The 13369-nt window shown below is 45.5% G+C and overlaps 1 protein-coding gene across 2 annotated transcripts in view; it reads right to left on the bottom strand.

Moving 5' to 3' along the window:
• LOC139410405 (THADA armadillo repeat containing) overlaps nt 1-13369 on the bottom strand; it is a 104073-nt gene that overhangs the window by 28996 nt on the left and 61708 nt on the right. For both annotated transcript variants that reach the window (XM_071155797.1, XM_071155798.1), the window contains exons 32-33: nt 11346-11752; nt 7483-7607 (exon numbers count right to left, since the gene is read on the bottom strand). In XM_071155797.1, the coding sequence (XP_071011898.1) occupies nt 7483-7607; nt 11346-11752 (532 nt within the window). The remainder of the gene's footprint in view (nt 1-7482; nt 7608-11345; nt 11753-13369) is intronic.

Genomic DNA, 13369 nt, shown 5'->3' with positions numbered 1-13369 from the left:
CAGTAGCCATCATCACTATTATATCCTCAGAAAGCATGAGCTCCTGATCTGGTAAAATCTTGTGCAATACACCGACGCATGTCTTGTTTTCAAGATCCTAAAATGGCCTGGCTCCCCCTCCACTCAGTACTTTTGTTAAACAGAAAACCCAAACATATGGCAGCAGATCCACAAGGTCTGCCATGAGAGGTGACTGTATCCGCTTTCTCTGTGAGAGCTTCCCATGTCTGGAATACACTGCCATCAGACACACATAAATGCACCACATATCACACTTTCACAAAATGCATGAAGACATGGCTAAAGGTCAAATCAGCTTTGTGAACATAATCCCTAGCTGTGTATTGCCGCTTTCCATGTTGTCTGTTGTCTGTAGCTTGTGAGGTGTGGAAACACTCTGTTGCTTTTATGAATTTTGTCTTGCTGCTTTTTGTTCTGTTGGTCTGTCTGTATGCTATGTATTGCTTGTCCTGTGTTGCTCTGTCTGTATGCTATGTCTTGCTTGTCCTGTTGCTGCTCAATGATGGTCTATATTGTAATTGTTTTTAATATCCTGCCCAGGGACTGCGGTTGAAAATTAGCCGGCTGGCTAAAACCTGCACTTTTACTGAAACGTTGATTAATTGCACTGTCCCTGTAAAAATAAAATAAACTCAAACCTTTGTGTTACAGCCTGAATTTAAAATGGCCTACACACACAATACCCCACAACGTCAAAGTGGAATACCATTTTATTTTTATTTTTTACAAATTAATAAATAATGAAAAGCTGTAATGTCTTGAGTCAAGTATTCCAAGTATACCCCTTTGTTATGGCAAGCCTAAATAAGTTCAGGAGTAAAAATTAGCTTAAGTCACATAATAAGATGCATGGACACACTTTGTGAGCAATAACAGTATTAAACATTCTTTTTGAATGAATGCCTTATATCTGTACCCCCTCACACAACTATCTGTCGGGTCCCTCAGACAAACAGTGAATTTCAAACAGATTCCACAACAACTACCAGGGTTGTTTTCCAATGCCTCGCAAAGAAGGGCACCTATTGGTTAAAAAAAAAAAAAAACAAGCAGACATTGAATATCCCTTTCAGCATGGTGAAGTTATTTATTACACTTGGATGGTGTATCAATACACTCAGTCACTAAAAGATACAGGTGTCCTTTCTAACTCAGTTGCCAGAGAGGAAGGAAACAAGGGATTTCACCACGGTGACTTTAAAACAGAGTTGAATGGCTGTGATATGAGAAAACTGTGGATGGATCAACAATATTATAGCTAATCCACAATACTAACCCAAATGACGGAGTGAAAAGGAAGCCTGTACAGAATACAAATATTCCAAAACATGCATTCTGTTTGCAACAAAGCACTAAAGTAATACTACAAAAAATTAGGCAAAGCAATTAAACTTTTGTCCTGAATACAAACATTTATGTTTGAGGGCAAATCCAATACAGTACACTACCAATCTCCAGGTTGCATCATGTTACGGGCGTGCTTGTAATCGTTAAGGAGTTTCAGAAAAAATAAAAATAAAACTGGAATGGAGCTAAGTACAGGCAAAATCTTAGAGGATAACCTGGTTCAGTCTGCTTTCCACCAGACACTGGGAGGTTAATTCACCTTTCAATCATGTCCAGCTTGTTTCGGTCATAGCAGACGGTAGCAGCAACATTATGTACAAAATTTGTTAAAAACGATGCGAAAAAAACCTAACAAAATTACACAGTTGGTTAGGAGCCCGTAAAACGGCAGCTATCCCCTTCAGTGCCACTATTATAAGCAGGACAATAAGCTAAAACACAAGGCCAAATCTATACTGGAGTTTTGGCAAAAGTTTTTTTTAATTTTTTTACCAGAAATATCACAGTTACAGTATTCAGACCCTTCTCAGTACTTTGTTTTAGCACCTTTGGCAGCGATTATAGCCTCAAATCTTCTTGGGTATGACGCTACAAGCTTGGCACACCTGAATTTGGGGAGTTTCTCCCATTCTTCTCTGCAGATTCTCTAAAGCTTTGTCAGGTTGGATTGACAGTGTGACCGCTGAACAGCTATTTTCAGGTCTCTCCAAAGATGTTCGATCGGGTTCAAGTCCGGACTCTGGCTGTGCCACTCAAGGACATTCAGAGACTTGTCCTGAAGCCACTCCTGCATTCACCCCAGTTTGAGGTCCTGAGCACTCTGGAGCAGGTTTTCATCAGGATCTCTCTGTACTTTGCTCTGTTCAACTTTCCTTCGATCCTAACTAGTCTCCTAGTCCCTGAAAAACATCCCCACAGCATGATGCTACCACCACCATGCTTCACCGTAGGGATGGTGCCAGGTTTTCTCCAGATGTGACACTTGGCATTCAGGCCATAGAGTTCAATCTAGGTTTCATCAGACCAGAAAATCTTGTTTCTCATGGTCAGTCTTTAGGTGCCTTTTTGGCTAACTCCAAGTGGGCTGTCATGTGCCTTTTACTGAGGAGTTGCTTCTGTCTGGCCACTCTACTGTAAATGCCTGATTGGTAGAGTACTGCAGAGATGGGAGAACCTTCCAGAAGGACAACCATCTCCACAGAGGAACTCTGGAGCTTCGTCAGAGTTATTGGTTCTACATCTGCATTGTTTGCTGATTGAGGTTTTAAGCTGGGTTTCATTACAGCACTTTGTAACATCAGCTGATGTAAAAAAGGGTTTTATAAATACATTTGATTGATTGGTCACCTCTCTGACCAAGACCCTTCTCCCCGATTGCTCAATTTGGCTAGTGGGCCAGCTCTTGGAAGAGTCTTAGTAGTTCCGAACTTCTTCCATTTAAGAATGATGAAGGCCATTGTGTTCTTGGGGACCTTCAATGCTGCAGTCATTTTTTGGTACCCTTCCCCAGATCTGTGCCTCGACACAATCCTGTCTCGGAGCTCTACGGACAATTCCTTCCGACCTCATGGCTTGGTTTTTGCTCAGACATGGACTGTCAACTGTGGGACCTTATACAGACCGGTGTGTGCCCATAAATTGAATTTACCACAGTTGGACTCTAGTCAAGTTACAGAAACAGCAAGGATGATCAATGAAAACAGGATGCACCTGAGCTCAAATTCGAGTCTCATAGAAAAGTGTCTGAATACTTATGTAAATAAGGATTTTTTATTTTTAAGTATATAAAATGTAAGTTTTTTTTGTCATTATGGGGTAGTGTGTGTAGTAGATTGATGAGAAAACGATTTAATCAATTTTAGAATAAGGTTGTAATGTAACGTAACAAAATGTGGAAAACGGTGTCTGAATACTTTCAGAATGCACTGTAGAATGCACTCTATTGAATGTGCGTCACTGCAAGATAGTCAGTGCAGATTATTTGGGTATCATTAATTGACTATTTAGCAGTAGTATGGCTCTGGGGGTAGAAGCTGTCTCGGAGCCTGTTGGTCGGAGAACCGATGCTCCGGTACCATTTGCCAGACGGTAGCAGAGTGAAAAGTCCATGGCTTGGGTGGCTGGCGTCTTCGGCAGTTTCTGGCCTCCCTCTGACACCACATGATATAGAGGTCCTGGATGGCAGGGAGCTCGGCCCCAGTGATGTACTGGGTAGCCAGCACCTCCCTCTGTAGTTCTTTGCGGTCAAAGGCAGTGCATTAGCCACACCAAGGGGTTTTGCAGCCAGTCAAGATGCTCTTGTTGGTGCAGCTGTATAACTTTTTGAGGATCCGAGGGTCCGTGCCAAATCTTTTCAGACTCCTGAGGGGAAAGTGGTGCTGCTGTGCTCTCTTCACGACTGTGTGGGTGTGTGTGGACAATGTTAAGTCCTTAGTGATGTGGACGCCAGGGAACTTGATGATCTTGACCCAATCCACAACAGTCGCTGTCCGTCAGCCACAACATGCTTCGTACAGATTGTGGCCTGGCCATTTTATTATATATATATATTTTTTAGAGGAGGCAAGTCTTTGTAATCCAATCCTTATTCTCCACTCTCATTCTCTCACTGTTAAAACAGTGGTGTGTGTGTGTGTGTGTGTGTGTGTGTGTCCCACAGGTACTGGGAGAGGGACACAATTCAGTCCCATTCAAAATCCTATTTTCCCTAACCACTAACCCCAAAAACCTAACCCTAATTCTAACCTTAACCCTAAACCCCTTAGAAATAGCATTTGAACTTGTGGGGACTAACAAAATGTTGTCAGTTGGTAAAAATGTTGTTCATTTACTATTCTTGTGGGGACTGGTCCCCACAAGTATAGTTAAACACGTCAACGCGCACACACACACACGGATGAACACACACAGTCGGACAGATCTCCACACCTGTCGCCAAGTGCACGGGCCAGTTGGGCAGCTAACATAAGACCCGGAGTGAAGGGAGTGCTGGGTAAATCTCTCTCCTTAATCCAAGGCTTTGGCTCTGAATACACGAGTGGCATCCTCACAACCACAGGTATGTGGGTCCTTTCATAGACGGACAGAGAGAGAGAAGAGGGAAAGGAGGGAGGCTGCACCTCACCTACTGTTCTCCCACCTCTCCATTCAAGCCTGTACATCAATCATGGATGGCTTAGGGCCGTTTTGGCAGCCGGCTTTCACTGCTAGTCCACATCTGTTGTTTACAAAGCATGTGACAAATAACATTCGATTTGAGGACAGGGCCCCATTACCAGCGGCCATTTTGAGGTCATTCCTAAAGTTCCCTCACCTCCCTCGATTTCCCAACCTCCTCATAACATACAGTGCCTTACAAAAGTATTCAGATCCCTTGGATTTCTTCAATGTTATTGTGTTACAAAGTGGGATTAAAATGTATTTGTCATTTTTTTGTCAACAATCTACAAAAAAATATATATTTTTTAAAAGATGAATACAAATTTGATAACTAAAATAGTCAACCCCTTTATTCAGGCAAGCCTAAATTAGTTCAGGAGTAACATTTGGCTTAAGAAATCACATAAGTTATATTGACTAGCTGTGTGAAATAAGGGTTGACATGATTTTTGAATGCCTAATCCTTCCTCTGTACCTCATAGTCATCTGTAAGGTCCCTTACTCAAGTATTTATTTTAAAAACAGACTCAGCTACAAACACCAGGGAGCTTTTCGAAAGCTTCATAAAGATGGTGATTGTTAGATGGTTAACAATAACAAAATCAGACATAGAATACAATGAGTGTACAACACATTCGGAACACCTTCCTAATATTGATTTGTATATATAAAATATTGATTTTTTTGCCCCGAGAACAGACTCAATTCATCAGGGCATGGACTACAAGGTTGTCGAAAGCCTTCTACAGGGATGATGGTCCATGTTTACTCCAACGCTTCCAACAGTTGTGTCAAGTTGTCTGGATGTGTTTTGCGTGGTGCACCATTCTTGATACACACGGGGAACAGTTGACCGTGAAAAACCCAGCAGCGTTGCTGTTCTTGACACACTCAAACTGGTGCACCTGGCACCTACTACCATACCCCGTTCAAAGGCACTTCACTCTTTTGTCTTGCCCATTCACTCTCTGAATAGCACACATACACAATCCATGTCTCAACTGTCTCAAGGCTTTAAAATCCCTTCATTAACACTTCTCCTCCCCTTCATCTACACTGATTTAACAAGTGACATCAAATAAGGGATAATAGCTTGCACCTGGAGTCACCTGGTCAGTCTATGTCATGGAAAGAATTCCTAATGTTTGTGCATTCAATGGATATCTTTAAGCATGGTCGAGTTAATTATGCTATGGATTATGTATTAAACCACCCAGACACATCAAATATAGCGTTTATTCTGAACAGAGCTACAGGACAGCAATGAAACTGCTCAGGATGTTACCTCACCAAAATGGGTGATTTTAAAACAGTCCCCGTGTTCAACGGCTGTGATAGGAGAAAACGGAGGCTGGATGAACAACATTGTAGTGGCTCCACAATAACGACGTAAATGACAGAGTGAAAAGAAAACAAATATACAGAATACAAAAATTCAAAAACTTGCAACAAGACACTAAAGTAATACTGCAACAAACAAAAAAACACAGCAAAGGAATACCATTTTTAAAAATCTTAAATGCAAAGCCTTATGCTTGGGGCATATCCAACAACCCATCACTGACTAACTGCCTCCTTATTGTCAAGCATTGTTGTGGCTGCATCATGGTATGAGTATGCTTGACGTCGGCAAATAGTGTGTTTTTCAGGATAAAAAGAAAATGGGGAGGCGCTAGGCACATGCAAAATCCGAGAGGAAAACCTGCTTCAGTATGCTTTATACCAGACACTGAGAGACGAATTCACCTTTGAGCAGGACAATAACCTACAACAAGGCCAAATCTACAGTTGTTGATAACCAAGAAGACAATGAATGTTTCTGAGTTACCAAGTTACAGTTTTGAATTAAATCTGCTTTAAAATCTATGGCAAGACTTGAAAATTGCTGTCTAGCCATAATCCCCAACATCTTGATAGAGCTTGAAGAATTATTAAAAGAACGGGCTAATTTTGCACAATCCAGGTATGTAAAGCTCTTAGAGACTTATCCAAGAAAACTCACAGCTGTAAATCGCTGCCAAAGGAGACAGCGACTCCACTGCCCCGCAAGGTACTACAGAGCGTTGTACGCTCATCCGAACACTGCCTACAACACCAGGTGTCGCAGAAAGGCCAAGCAGATCGTCAGGGACTTCAGCCACCTGAGCCACGGCCTGTTCTTCCTGCTTCCATCACTCAGACGTGGGCAGTACAGGAGCATCATGTCTATAACAAACAGACTGGCCAATAGCATCTACCACCAGACCATCAGGCTGTCAAATAGCCACCACTAGTCAGCTACACTGCAACTACATCTGCAAACTGTGCTTTTAATTCTAAGGTATTTTCTTTTCAATTGACTCAGGAAGCTGAATACTTATGCCATGACAAATTTCTATCAAAAATCTAACCTTCCACTTTGACAGAGTATTTTGTGTAGATTGTTGACAAATATGTACAATTAAATCCATTGTAATCCCACTTTCTAACAATAAAATGTGAAGAAATCCAAGGGGTATGAATACTTTTGCAAGGCACTGCACAGCTGGAAGAGAGTGTGACTGTCATAACGTCTCACAGGCTGGACTGGGAGAAGTTCAAGAGCACTATGCCTGATATTGAAAGTAATGGAATCGTAGTAATGGAATCTTAGGCTGATAGGATAAGAAGAGAAAGCACTCAATGACTCAGTGTTGTGGACGTGCTGAGGCTTACTGACGGAGATCCTAACCCATCCTAAACTCGACTTTTGTTAAGGACTGTGCGGGTAGACCTGATTCACACTAGCGTGCCGAGTCCGCTGACCTGAACCATTACTGTGCTGGTTTTCCACATTGCCTTACAAGCATGGCTTCAACAACTGTGGTGGTGGATGAGCAACCAGGCCAGCCTGGGTTCGATTGGCTTGACTCAGCTCAGTAGTGTGAAAAGGATAATAGTGTATTGATGTTTCAGGCCCTTGGTGGCTGGGCTCACCTGTGGGCAAAGCCTTCAGCCAGAGTGAGAACCCGCTCCAGGACCTCTGTCTGGGTCAGATTCCGCAGACCGTCCCTCCACAGCAGGTCAGAGTTCACGCTGAGGACAGACAGCACCTGCAGCACCTGAGGAAAGAGGGATGGAGCGGGAGAGAGAGAGTGAGAAAGAAAGAGAAGGAAAGGAGAGAAATAGAGTAGGACTGAGCAGCACCACATCTGAGTATTAAAATACTCGATTCAAGGTTTGTATTCGATTACTAATAATTGAATACAAGTCATCGAAATTACTGGTTCAATCCCAGGCTGTGTCGTGACCGGGAGTCCCATAGAGCGGCGCACAATTGGCCCAGCGTCGTCCGGGTTTGGCCGGGGTAGGCCGCCACTGTAAATAAGAATTTGTTCTTAACTGACTTGCCTAGTTAAATAAAATAAATAGAGGTGAAGTGAGAGCAGGATTTTTTCCTGACTAATGTCTAGTCTTGAACATGAACTACTGGGTCCTAGCTTCAGGCCCACAGCTCTGGTGTCTGTCCTGTGTGAGTTGGCACTCTGCCCTGGAGATATTTTTACCCCTCTGGACGTTCAGATCCTCCCAGCTAACCCAAACCACGGGCACACAGCTGACACACACACACATCCTGTGCCTCTGTGTGTCTCTGGCTTTCATCCCTTTCGCTCACTCTCTGCCTCATCGCTAGATCTGTCAACCCAGCTGTCCTTCTCTCCCTTTCCCCTTATCCACTTTCCAGGACCTGACTACATCTACCTTCCTCCAGTCCCACCTCAACCTGAGGGATCAGCCGAGCGAGTCGAGGGAGGAAAGAGTTGTTTTCCCTCAGAAACCCCAACACCTGTTGACATTCCTCCTGCATATTTCTTTGATGATCATTTATTTTTAAAGCATGGAGCTGTTATTGAAGCTTTAAAACAATCCCTGTATGGGATTAGAGGGATAGCAGTGAGAGTGGGTGTCAGTCTGGACGGGACGTGAGCAGGTTCTACGGCTTCTGTGTCCCTCAGCTTGTGACAGTGCTGCCGTCTCAGACAAATATTAAAGTAGTACGATTTTTAGCCTCTGGTCTCTCTGCTGTTCCATGGCTTTTCCTTTTTACTACTCCCTTTAATGGGTTCCTGTCTCACCATGTACTGAAATCACACACACTCCTAAAACACACACAACAGACAAGCTCACAACCTCCCTGACACACACAAACACACACCAGGGATGTGCACGGTTATTTGAATATCTGAACAGACGTTAGTGTGAGTACTTGTGCTCATTTTTATGTTTATTATTTTTAATTTGACCCTGTTTTTCTCCCAAATGCAGGTCTGATCTCATCTCATCGCTGTAAATCCACAACGGGCTAAGGAGAGGCGAAGGTCGAGTCATGCGTTCTCCGAAACATGATCCGCCTAACCGCGCTTCTTAACATCCACCCGCTTAACCCGGAAGCCAGCTGCACCAACGTGTCAGAGGAAACACCGTTCAGCTGACGACCAAAGTCAGCCTGCAGGAACCCGGCCCGTCACAAGGAGTCGCTAGAGCGCGATGAGCCAACTAAGGCCCCTCCGGCCAAACCCTCCCCTAACCCGGACGACACTGGGCCAATTGTGCGCCGCTTTTTTGCGACTCCCAGTCATGACACAGCCTGGGATTGGACCTGGGTCTGTAGTGGGGCCTCAAGCACTGCGATGCAGTGCCACTCGGGAGGCCCTCTATAGGCCTATTTTAACACTGAAACGGCTTTTTCTAAATGAAATGAAAATATCCATGTGACACTGATACATACAGTGGGGCAAAAAAGTATTTAGTCAGCCACCAATTGTGCAAGTTCTCCCACTTAAAAAGATGAGAGGCTTGTAATTTTCATCATAGGTACACTTCAACTATGACAGACAAAATGAGAAAAAAAATCCAGAAAATCACATTGTAGGATTTTTTATGAATTTATTTGCAAATTATGGTGGAAAATAAGTATTTGGTCACCTACAAACAAGCAAGATTTCTGGCTCTCACAGACCTGTAACTTCTTTAAGAGGCTCCTCTGTCCACCACTCGTTACCTGTATTAATGGCACCTGTTTGAACTTGTTATCAGTATAAAAGACACCTGTCCACAACCTCAAACAGTCACACTCCAAACTCCACTATGGCCAAGACCAAAGAGCTGTCAAAGGACACCAGAAACAAAATTGTAGACCTGCACTAGGCTGGGAAGACTGAATCTGCAATAGGTAAGCAGCTTGGTTTGAAGAAATCAACTGTGGGAGCAATTATTAGGAAATGGAAGACATACAAGATCACTGATAATCTCCCTCGATCTGGGGCTCCACGCAAGATCTCACCACGTGGGGTCAAAATGATCACAAGAACGGTGAGCAAAAATCCCAGAACCACACGGGGGGACCTAGTGAATGACCTGCAGAGCGCTGGGACCAAAGTAACAAAGCCTACCATCAGTAACACACTACGCCGCCAGGGACTCAAATCCTGCAGTGCCAGACGTGTCCCCCTGCTTCAGCCAGTACATGTCCAGGCCCGTCTGAAGTTTGCTAGAGAGCATTTGGATGATCCAGAAGAAGATGAAACCAAAATCAAACTTTTTGGTAAACACCCAACTCGTCGTGTTTGGAGGACAAAGAATGCTGAGTTGCATCCAAAGAACACCATACCTACTGTGAAGCATGGGGGTGGAAACATCATGCTTTGGGGCTGTTTTTCTGCAAAGGGACGACTGATACATGTAAAGGAAAGAATGAATGGGGCCATGTATCGTGAGATTGAGTGAAAACCTCCTTCCATCAGCAAGGGAATTGAAGATGAAACGTGGCTGACAATGATCCCAAACACCACCGCCCCACATCACCCTCGCGCAGCAGTGCTCAGGTTAAAACCCTAAATAAAAGTAACTGAACATGTATTTTGAAGATCCAGATATGCGATTTCGAAAAGTGGAATTATTTCAAGCCCCCACACACACACACCTTACTCAGCAAATAGCCGTTCCGTCTGAGACTTTTAAAGCACTCTAAAGCTGTAAAGTGAGAGACTGGGCTGAGGAGGATTGCAGGTCAGTCTCACAGGAAGCGGAATGCCCTGCTCCCGCTCTTTTAAAGGCCAACAGATCCAACCCACAGAGGAAGTCAGGCCCAAACGCAGTGTTTCCTTCCAGAATGCTTTACTGGAGCAGAGGGCTAGCCATGGAAACGGTGTCCTTGGCGCGGAGAGATGCGGCTTAACGGACCGGCTGGTTAAACATTAACGGCTGGGCAATAAAACAGCTTTCAATGAAACACACACATGCGAGCACGCACACACCATTCCCAGTAGTGACAAGTCCTGTCAACTCTTACACGGCTTAATGATAAAAATGGCAGGGCAAAGATTTGGGTAATGGATGGCTGTCCAGTGTTTATGAGGAATTGAAATATGATTCTAGCTGGGATAAACAGGCTGCCTTTTCACTTAAACCTCCACCGTGGTGCAGGAGGTGCTGCCTGGTGGAGGAGTGGAAAGTTACCAAACCTCAGAGGGACCGAGAAGGGAGGGAGAGGTTCTCTTGGCGTAGCCATATGGCGCTTGAAGACTCTCACGCAATAATAAGGAAAACAGATTTCTACATGTAATTGATTTGTTATAATTGTCTTGAGTTTGTCACTGGGGAGAGGGAGGTTGAACACAATTGAGATGGGTGGAGTTGTAGGTTTGATTCCCCCCCCACGGGCTTCATAAAACACCAGCTACATGACCAACTACCAAATAACCATCAACATGTTTAAGAGCCCTGGAGTTTATGCTTAAAACATGACCAGACATGAGGGAAAAACTCTGGTCCTAGTGGCCCTCCCCATGGTGTCTTACCTTGGCCAGAGACTGAGGGTGGGCCTCATGCAGGGCCAGGGTAGTGAGGTTTGAGATGATGGTCTCCTGGGGCCAGTGAGAGCTTCTCTCCCCCTCCCCCTTCTCTTCATCCCTCTCTCTTTCCAGCCTCTTCAGGACCTCTCCCAGGGCCAGCTCACGAACTTCGTAGTGCGGGCACTGCAGCAGACACCCCAGGAGCAGGGGTCCTCGCGATGTGTTGCCATCCTCCTCCATGCCCCACAGCAGTGGGCTCTCCACACTGGCGCTGAGTGCCAGGCGTGCCAGGCTGAGGAGATACTGGGTAGTGCCGGGGGGGTCACACACAGCAGAGGGGCCTCCAGGGGTCACCAGCTCAGAGGCCATCAGGAGTGCCAGCGTTTCCTCACGCAACTCCTTTAGCTCGGAGTCTAAGGAGAGACGTAAAACAGTTAGAGAACATTTGCATGCACACAAAGACACACACACACACACACTTGAGGGAGGTGCTGCCAACCCTCTGGGGTGTACAGGTGACGGATGTACCGCCTCTGTTGTACTCTGTTGGACTGGCTCCTCATTGTGCCAGTCACTTCACACCTCCACACTCAGTCTGTCTGTTATGTCTTGGCTCCAGTGGTTGATAGACGTGCAATGACCACACACGTACCCACACCAGTTCTCCCTGAAGCACAGCTTTACCGCGCTACCAGGAAGTTTTTTGGTAACCAAATATCTTTCTGTAGCTCCATCCCCAACCCCCTCCCCAGCTACAATGCTCCAAAATCCAAGACATCTTCACAGGGCCTCCTTTCACAGCCAGCTTAATATTAACCCACACACCACCTCCCTCCACCCCCCAGAAAGAAAAAGTGCAACTCAACCTGGCCCCCTTCGAGCGCCACTCAACATGAGCCAGACAAAAAGGAAGGGAAATGCTGCATTCCCCCGGGGACGGTCTAGGGTTACCGCGGAGATGGGCCGGGTTACCGTGGTACGAGATCCTCAAAGAGTCCGGTGGCCACATGAGCGGCCCGTAATGGCCATAATGGGAGGACAGGAATGACAACGGGACGAGAGAGAGAAGGGACCGGTGGGATGAGGATGACTGGAGACAAATGGAAGCTTGTCACACAGAGAGAGAGAGAGAGAGAGCGAGAGGGAGAGAGCGCACGAGCGAGAGAGCGAGAGCGCACGAGCGAGAGAGCGAGAAGAGCAGCCGGTCTGCATTTGGGGGAAGGACACTGCAACCCTATCTGGGTTGTCAGGCCTTTCCTCTCCAGTTAGACCCCATGTAGAAGTATCCACACGTGCACAAACACTCAATCTAGATCGTACACAACTCCACCGTACCAGTGTTCCACAATTCCAGAGGCCGGCCGGAGCAGCAGGGTAACGGCAACAACCCAAACAGAGCAGGAGGGAAGTGAATCAAGTCAAACAGGGAGCAGCCCAAACTCCTGACTTCCCTTTCAACTAGGCCAGGAAACTGATGTTAGGGAGAGGGGGAGAGAAATAGTGAGAGAGGGAAAACATAATTAGGCTGAGAGCAGAGTTGTTTTTATAATGGCATTCATCAAAATAGCTGAGTCTCTTGGGGGGGGGGGCACAGCCGGGATTCAGTGAGGAAATTAAAGGCGGTCCACCACAAACTGGCTGTGTGTGTGTGTGGACACTGGATGCCAAAGGCCAGTATCTCTGTGTGTGTGTGTGTGTGCGTGTGTGTGTGTGTGTGTGTGTGTGTGTGTGGACACTGGATGCCAAAGGCCAGTATCTCTGTGTATGTGTGTGTGTGTGTAGACACTGGATGCCAAAGGCCAGTATCTCTGTGTATGTGTGTGTGTGTGTAGACACTGGATGCCAAAGGCCAGTATCTCTGTGTGTGTGTGGACACTGGATGCCAAAGGCCAGTATCTCTCTGTGTGTGTGTGTGTGTGTGTGTGTGGACACTGGATGCCAAAGGCCAGTATCTCAGTGCGTGTCTTTCTAACGACTTGACACATGACCAGACAGCAGTCAGAGGAAACACAGTCGGTCATACAGAAAAA

This window comes from Oncorhynchus clarkii, chromosome 1 (genome assembly GCF_045791955.1).
Source record: "Oncorhynchus clarkii lewisi isolate Uvic-CL-2024 chromosome 1, UVic_Ocla_1.0, whole genome shotgun sequence".
Classification (NCBI taxonomy): Eukaryota; Metazoa; Chordata; class Actinopteri; order Salmoniformes; family Salmonidae; genus Oncorhynchus; species Oncorhynchus clarkii.
This window is presented reverse-complemented; position numbering and strand designations above follow the sequence as displayed.